The sequence below is a fragment of the Eucyclogobius newberryi genome, unplaced genomic scaffold, assembly GCF_026437365.1.
Source record: "Eucyclogobius newberryi isolate DKJ021-1_F unplaced genomic scaffold, fEucNew1.0.hap1 SCAF_10, whole genome shotgun sequence".
In the NCBI taxonomy this organism is placed as follows: Eukaryota; Metazoa; Chordata; class Actinopteri; order Gobiiformes; family Gobiidae; genus Eucyclogobius; species Eucyclogobius newberryi.
Window position 1 is genome coordinate 6,368,917 of NW_027315724.1, and position 8,821 is coordinate 6,377,737.

At 38.0% G+C, this 8,821-nt stretch overlaps 1 protein-coding gene across 1 annotated transcript in view; it reads right to left on the minus strand.

The window, feature by feature from the left end:
- urb1 (URB1 ribosome biogenesis homolog) overlaps positions 1-5,018 on the minus strand; it is a 36,450-nt gene extending 31,432 nt beyond the window's left edge. The window contains exons 1-9 of the mRNA XM_072460299.1: positions 4,776-5,018; positions 4,562-4,701; positions 3,163-3,314; positions 2,941-3,070; positions 2,201-2,297; positions 1,821-1,906; positions 1,618-1,743; positions 1,417-1,544; positions 1,020-1,215 (exon numbers count right to left, since the gene is read on the minus strand). Coding sequence (XP_072316400.1) covers positions 1,020-1,215; positions 1,417-1,544; positions 1,618-1,743; positions 1,821-1,906; positions 2,201-2,297; positions 2,941-3,070; positions 3,163-3,314; positions 4,562-4,701; positions 4,776-4,902 — 1,182 coding nt within the window. The 5' untranslated portion in view covers positions 4,903-5,018. The remainder of the gene's footprint in view (positions 1-1,019; positions 1,216-1,416; positions 1,545-1,617; positions 1,744-1,820; positions 1,907-2,200; positions 2,298-2,940; positions 3,071-3,162; positions 3,315-4,561; positions 4,702-4,775) is intronic.
- Between the last annotated feature and the right edge of the window lie 3,803 nt (positions 5,019-8,821).

Here is an 8,821-nt window from a genome sequence, read left to right on the forward strand (position 1 = left end):
TGCTCACTGGCCTCTCCAAACGAGCTGTAAAACAGCTGCAGTACATCCAGAACGCTGCTGCTCGGGTCCTGACTAGAACCAGGAAGTATGATCACATTAGTCCTGTTCTCAGGTCTCTGCACTGGCTCCCTGTGGCTCAGAGAATAGACTTTAAAGCAGCTCTGCTTGTGTACAAGTCTCTCCATGGCCTAGCACCAAAGTACATCTTGGATATGTTAGTGCCATATGAACCATCTCGGACTCTGAGGACCTCAGGGACCGGCCTCCTGCTGGTGCCCAGAGTCAGGACAAAACATGGGGAATCTGCGTTTCAGTTTTATGCAGCTAAAACCTGGAACAGTCTTCCTGAAGATGTGAGACAGGCTTCTACTCTGACAATGTTCAAATCTAAGCTAAAAACAGTTTTGTTTAGCTGTGCACTCTTCTCTTTTGTTTGTGATTTTATTAGTTTAGAAAATCAGTTGGATTGATCATTTTTAATTTAGTTAATTTTATTGTATTTCTGTTTCTGTAATTTCTTTGTGATTTGAATGCATTTTTCCTGCTGTGTGAAGCACTTTGAATTGCCTACAAATAAACTTGCCTTGCCTTGCCTAGGGGGCTCGCAGTAGAAATCACACATCTTGCTCACATGTATAAGTCTGATCACAAATATGATAACTCGTTGATGTGAGATGACGTCCTCACAACCTTTTAATTTCCATAACTACATTTATTACAGTTTTGTTTTTATTACATTGCTCAGTCCTTTTTAAATTAAGTGACACTTTATGTCTTGATTTACTGAAAAGTCAACAATCGTTAAATGTACGAGCTGTAGAGTAGTTGGGTAATGTTTTGGGTGTTGATGCACAGTATAAAAGTACTTCTTCAGTCTGTTGTGTCCTTGTAAATATTATGAGGCAGCTTCATGACAGAAGTACAAGTGTGGATTATTTTAGAACAGTATCAATACCATAAATTAGAACAGTCGGGATCGAAGGTATTGATACTTTTATTTGATTTGAATTGACCATTACCTTCTTCATGAGGCTGACGTTGTCCTGCCAGGCGTTCTTCAGGCGAGGGCTGTAAGAGTGCTGCGTCTCTTTGAAATATCTGGACAGAATATCAGGGCTGGCCTTCAGGACCTTCACCAGCAGCTCTGCCACCAGCTCATCCTCGGGAGCCTGCTTCAGTCCCACCAGGAACTGCAGGAGAACGAGGTTTCCCACTCTAAAGGAAAATCATAAACCGGTTCATAGTGATACAGCCGTGTGCTTGTCTGCTGAGCTGAAGTAGGTTTTATATTCAAAGTGATATAATGCAGCTCTGCACAGACAGACGCAGTACTTTAACCAGTTACATTTAAAAGGTAATGCTAGCAAACACTGATAGCATCGAAAGTACTATTCAAAAGCTCTTCCGTTCCCATACCTGCCTGCAGTTCCAAAGCTAGCATCGTGAAAGCTAATGCCATGTTTACGAGAGCAGCACAGGTCCACGAGAAAGCTGTGCACCTGCGCCCGAACCACAGACGCTCCACTCTGCGGAGACTCCTCCATCTTAAAACAGACATAATCCATTCATTCATCACATTTCAGACAATTTCAAGAAAGTATGTAGAATAAAACTTACAGATTCTTCTTCAGTGGCAGCATCCACAATCCCGTTCCATTTATAAAGAGATGCCAAGTTTGCCAATACGGCGGGAGTGAAGAAGCGCACCTTCTGAGTTTTACTCATGCCTTTGTTCAGAACAACCTGTACAGACACAAACACAATGGCAGAAATAATACCATTTTGTATTCTTGGTACATTTAATTTCGGTATTCACTTACTCTGCTCTTGAGCGTGGTCAAAATCAGGTTAACAACAGACAGCCTGTCCTCTTTCAGACCCGTGTTCAGGATCTCAGGCAGAAATTCTATTCCATGAAGAGGTGATGGGTTAAAATTAACATAAGCATCATGATACAGTACTTAACATGTGAAATATCATGTGAAATATAAGTAGAAGTATATAAGGCCACATAACATACAGACAGAATACGGTCTTTGTGGTGGTTTAAAAATGAGGGTCGTCAATTATTGCATTATGACTAATGATTTAGTGACAGAACATACTATAAACATACTGGTCTTCTGTCTATTGCTTTTCTAAAAATGTTTTTAGACTGACAGAAAATCTATATAATATTTTGAATAGCACTTTTGTTTACCTTTTACTTCCAGTATCTGTCCGACGGTGGTATTATCTCCAGAGACCAAAAAGGACAATACAAACTGGATGTAGGCCATGCGGACGTCTGGTTTCCCCTAAAAGTACACAACATTTAATAAGTGAATGCAATCATTGGGTACATTTTTACATTTGAACACGTTTTCATTGGTATTTCATGTTTCCATAATACAGATGTTTGACGTACAGATAAAGTAATCTAGTCTTATTCACCTGATTCACCGCTGACATGGATGGAGTGAAGGTTATTTATTATTATCATGTTATTTCTGGACTTAACAAACTATAAAAACACATACCAAAAGACCATTTTACAACAAAAGGTGGGATTACTAAACCAAAAAGGTAAAAAAGAATAAACGAGTTCTGCCTTTCATAAATAATACATGTTAACTGTGAATAGTCATAATCTTTATTTGGTTGAAAATGTAATTTAAAAGTCTCAATCAAAGAGTAATCACTGAATAGTCGACTGCTAAAATAATTGTTAGTTGCAACTCTAAGTATGAGTCTGGCAAAACTCGATATAGACTTTAAAAACAGAGGAGCACTTCCTGTATAAGAAGGACATCACCTCATGACATCAGCTGGTAGTACACAATATTTTGAGCAATTCAGGCGAAGAAATTAACAGAACACATCTTTTGTGTTTTTGATGAAGAAACAACTTTTAATCATGGTAAACATGGTAAGTACATTTAGCAATATATGATCACTAACCTGTTTGTCTCTTCTTTTTGCTAGACCTGACATAGTCTTGTAAGCATAAATGTGGCTTAAAACTTCTCTGGCAGCTTCTGGGCCCTGAGCCACCAATGCAGACAGGAAATTCAAACACTGACGCACAAATCTACCAAGGAGAAAAGGAGGAAACATAAACAACAAAGGCACGGACATATTTATTATTATTTGGACACTCTGAGAAGCTGAAGTTGTAAAAACCTGTGATTATTGGAGTGCAGAGAACCCAGGAGGCTCTTCATGTGGCTGGAAACTGTCTTCTTCACTATGGCATTCCCCACAGTGTTGAAATGTGAGAGGTCACTGGCGGTTCTCAGAAGAATCATCTCAAGACTCTCAAAAATCAACATCAACTGTAGAGAAAACAGGGACGAATCAAATACTAAACAAGGTACAAACTAAATGAATAAAGCTTGAAAATGTTGGCCACGTGTTTAAGTAAACGCGAGCCAGTTTTTGTGTGGAATGTGCTCAGCAATGTTAAAATTTTCTGGTAATTTGTTATTTGTTTTTACTTGGTGTCCAAAATGTACATCAAAATAATTAGAGGACAAATCTTTTATGTTTTAATTTTATTGGCCTTTTGGAATGCTCTTGAGTATCTTTACTTTGGCATTTCATATTTTAGAAAAAATAAAATAATAAAAAATATTAAACAATATTAGTTTGTCACAGCCTTGAGAGACACCAGACACTTCTATCTACTGGCTGCAGAGAGAATTACATGCAGTTTCAAATAAACATTTCAAGCTGGCTTCTCACTTCAGGGTCTCAGCACGCAGTTGTACTGATCGTGATTTGACAGCAAATATCTCCAGAACGATTCTGGCTCTGAGACTTTCTAACAAGGAATCATCAAACTAGTTTGAATGAAGCTAAATGCAACTCCAGGTCTATTTTTGATGAGGACCAAAGTCATAACATGTTAAAAGCTCATGAAAGTCAAGTCTGCATATGTGTCCCAGTGTTCTCGCTGGGCTGAGGTTGAAGGATGGCGGTGGGAATGCGCTCGCGAAAAGTACTTAAAAGCGCAGTGTGCGCAGTGCGAGGTGTGCGCCGTACGAGCAAGCACCGTTTGCGCGGTGCGAGGTGTGCGCCGTGCAAGGTGTGCGCCGTGCGAGCGAGCACCTACGTGCCATGATCTTAATACCTGGCGGTATCTTTTTAGCTTGGCGGTGACCAGCCGGAGCATGGCGGTCCGCCATGCTAAAACCCCTCAGCGAGAACACTGGTGTCCATTAAAATGCATAGTGGTCATGAGCTAAAGCAATAACGGGTATTTTAGTTTATTTAACCAATTATTTAAAAAGGTTTTATTGAGATTAAAATCTCTTTTCAAGAGCAAAAGATTTTTATGACAAGCATACGATCAATATTCTTATACAAACCTATCAAAATAGCTTAAAAAATGGCTAAAAAAGCAATACAATGTCAAATGTGTAAACCACATGTAAAGGTAGTTTATCCCCTGGCTGATTGAAAGATTTCACTTACTTCTAATAAGGGAGAGCTGACTTTCTAAAGCCCTCAACAATCTAGTATTTTTGGCTAAGGATATTATTCCTGCAATACATTTCTGTTTTGAGACTAGAACACTTACCTCACTTTCCACCTGAGCTTCTCCTTCCAACAATCTGAAGATTTCTGTACAATCCATAGAGATTTTGATGTATCCTTCCACCACATCATACAGATCTGGGCTTGGCAGTTTCTTTGCAGTTGATATGAATTTCTCTAATCCTGCAAAACCATTAAGAATTCAACCAAAATGTCATATGCAACAGCAAATATATTCATTTCAAGTTAACACCAACCTTTCATGGCTTGCGTTGGCTCTTTTAGCATGGTTTTAAATACAGTTCCATTAAATTCTGCAAACTTGTCTTTTTTCGCCGGGACGTGTTGCTCCGCCTTGTCCTCATTTTGACGCTTTTTACCCATTTTTTTGTCGGTTAAATAATGCTTCTCCTAAGCATTTAGGACCGTTTGAAGATGGAAATGACTTCTAGAGAAGTTCTATGACAGTAATAGTAACCCACGTTGTAAGCATGCGCGATGTAAACACAGCGGTCCGACAGCGCTGTCATCCGGAGGAAACGAGCACCGATGCAAAGGTTCCGGGTGAGTATTTTTTAAATACTTTCTTGAATAATAAGGATACAATGAGAAAGTAAATGGCTTCTCAAAAGTCTTGACTACCTATATGTAAAACGATTAAGAGTCATATTCGAGTCTCAAAGTTTTATTCAAGTTCTTTTTTTTTTCTTCTTTTTTTTACAGAAAAAACAACTTGCCGTGAGATTTTTAGCAATATTTCAAGAAACATGCATTACTACATTGCAAGTTCTGTTTGTTTTAAATGATATGTCCATTTGTTTTTATATTTATATTGAAATTACTTTTAAAAGAACACTGCCTCTATTTTACATGTTTTTACAGCACTAAGTATTGCACTAAGATGTAATACTCAGCAAACGTTTTTGAGAAGTGAGAGAAAGTGAGTAGAAATAAAAAAAATTGTGAATCAAAATGGCACATTTTGTGTTTTTCTTTCATTTTAATTGTACTTTATGTTATTATTTTTTATTTGCCTAGGTTTGTTTGTCTTATGCTTGTTCTTGTTGTTTTAAGTTTGAAAAAAAATGATATAGTAAAAAAAAAAGGCACATTCTGGCAAAGGAGAACTTTATGAATCAGAATTGGAAAGGGTTTAACAGAATTCACAATGGCATGACATCATGCCACAAAAAAAACATGAATAGAAGGCTTTAATAAATGATTTAGTTTCAACGTTTTTAGTGACATTTTTTTTCTTAAGAGCGGAATTAAAAAGTTAATTAAAAATAGGCAGTTGGGTATATTCTGTTGAAAAATTCAAATTAGTGCATATGAACTGCGTTTAAAAGAAATGTTGAAAACGCCTCACCACTACATTCCAGCAGAGGTCAGCAGAGGTCAGTGAATGCTTTATGTTTTGGAGAACGCTTGGTGGTGCATAAGGAGCAATATCATAGATCCATGATAACTTAAGGAGTGTCAGTAAATTAAAATGTACCAAAGAAATGTTGCATTGTAAGAATATGAAGAGAATACAACATTTACTGCCAGAGTGATAAAACATTTTTTCAAGCGCAACATTGAGTTGGATTTATTTACTATTCAATCAATAAAAGAAGGAAAAACAAATAAAACATTGTTGGGTGTGTTAATTCAAGCTGATTGGACTAAGCGTTATGACAGCATAGCAAACTGATAAACTAAATATTTTGCTGAATCGGGTTGAGAGAAAAGCACAGATTTTTCCCATCCACAAATGCACTAGACATATAATTTATAATTATAAATGCTTGTAGGTAATAATTTTTTTCATGAGCTGTATTTGTGGGAGCTGCAGTTTTGAACAAGGGCGGTCAATAGTTTTAAATGAGTTTTTTGGACGTCAAACAACAGGAACATTAGTTATCACGTTGCTGTTTGGCTTCTGTAGTGCCATGAAACTCTTAATATTTGAATTCCTTTTGGTTCTTTTTGGGACTTCTCTTTGGCCTCTGCCCGGTGGATTCTCCAATACTCTTCCTGGCACAAAGGCTCTGACCCTGGAGCAGAGAAACTACCACTGTTTGTGCACTAAACCAGGCCGTTTGAGACTCGCATGGGAGGCAGAAGTAATAACATTTTGTCCAAAATGTAGTTTTAAGTTTGTTGATTATGTTGTTCTAAGATAACACATCTGAATATTAAAGAATAAAACACATAAGTCATACTCTCTGTTTTACTTAGGGTCACTTTTTTTTTCTTCAATGTTTGTAGAAAAAATATTTGTCATGATTTTAAGTGATTTTGACTTACCACTGTCACGTTAACATTATATGGTTATTAGGGGGGAGCAAAATATAGAAATATTGACATATACTGATACAACATTTGGTAATACAGTATTAATATCATGGGCTGCTGTATCGACATATTATCATACATTATTTTTAGTATAATTTACCAAAATATTTTATGACAGCACATGGAAACTTCATGCAAAACATATGACAATTTCACTGTTTTGGTTATTAAAATTATTTTTATGTTGTGCAGGTCGTGGTTTAACATAGTAACAATGTGTTAAAATGTATTGGGTTCTGTTAAAAATAGTGGTACATTGTAGAATATCATGAGAAATATATGAATTATCGCACTTATCGCGTTTATCATAATATTATCGCATCGTGAGCCGCGTGTCATGAATCAAATCCTGAGGAACTCTGTTATTCTCAGCATTAATGATCACAGAACATTTACTGATGTTTTAAATTACACCATAAGAGGACGTGAACTTCAATATTTGTGAAGCAAAAATCTGAATATGGAAATCCCCATATTTTATAACAAGGTTTTGGTTGTTTTTGTACTGGAAGGGGTCCGGAAAACTGTCACATGGTCATCACGTTTCTATTTATTTATTTATTTTACGTTTATGTTCCATTTTGAATGCATAAAATCAATTTATTTTGTCAGTTTTATGACCACATAGTAAATTGTGGTTATTTTAGTAAAAAATTACCGTATTTTTCGGATTATAAATTGCACCAGCCAAAACATGCATAATAGAGAAGAAGAAAAACATATATAAGTTGCACTGGAGTATGAAATGCGGTTGCAAGTGTGAAAATAACAAATAATATCACATATAAGTTATTCCGAAGTATATAAGTATAAATATACCAAAACTATGAAAAAAGATGCGACTTATAGTCCGGAAAATACGGTAAATCTTTGATCTGAGGTCGACACATTTGCTTTTGCGTCAATGGTGCTCTTTATATTGAGGGTATGTTAAAATTCTTTATTCAAAAAGATAAAGTTTTGAAAGTTTATGATGGCCAAATGGCAGTAGTTTGGTTCCATGAGCCGACCATTGCTCACCACACACCATCGCAGAGATCCTCTTCCGTCGCACTAGTTCTCTCACCCACCAGGAGGTCACTTTTGTGTATCCGCTTTGCTCCAGTGTACAGTAGCAGTTGAATCTAAACTCTGGGTGGTTTGCTCCAGCTGAAGCCACTTTGCCATGACTGTTCTCACACTGTACACCAGGTCATGTGAGCGGCTGCCGTTTCCGCCCTCAGGATCCTCTGCACAATACACACACCACACTGAGCACACCACACTCCAGCACCGCTCGGCCAGGGATCAAAGACTGTCATAACCCTAACAAGCCAGTGCACCGACCGAGCGCCCCGGAACACATGTGTGGGCCGGCAGCAGCTGTCAGTGCCCCCCGCCCACCAGGGTCCGGACGCGGGCCAGATGTGCCAGGGATCGCACGAGAGCCACACATGTTTTTGCTCCTCACCTGCGCGCCACACGGCACGGAGAGAAGAGGACGATCACTCTGAAGTCTTGTTAGCATTGGACTGTTTGTTCTTGCTCCCAGATTGGTTTTGGTGCCGGGGGATGAGGTGCCACCACTGCCGGACTGTGGCTTATTGTTGTCACTGTTATGAGAATGGATTGGAAACAGGGCTGGCTATAAAAAGGCACATGTGTTTAGAGATGTGTTTTGAACGAGAACCACCTGACGTGACCTTATATTATACTTGAACTTGGTGACCCTAAAAACACTTTAAATTTATAGAAAATCAAGGTCAACTTTAAAGTTGTACTGTAAAACTTTTCTGAGATGTTATTGCTTTGTCTGGAATGTGTTGATCATTAGTTTACTCAAAATGTTTAATTTGATGATTCCCTTTGAGTCCCTTTTATTGTACTGACCTGCAGATGACCTCGGAATGTTGCCATGGTGACAGGAATGCGGGAGTAAGGTTTTACCATGGTACTGGAGTTTTATGGCGTCCCTGCAGGAACA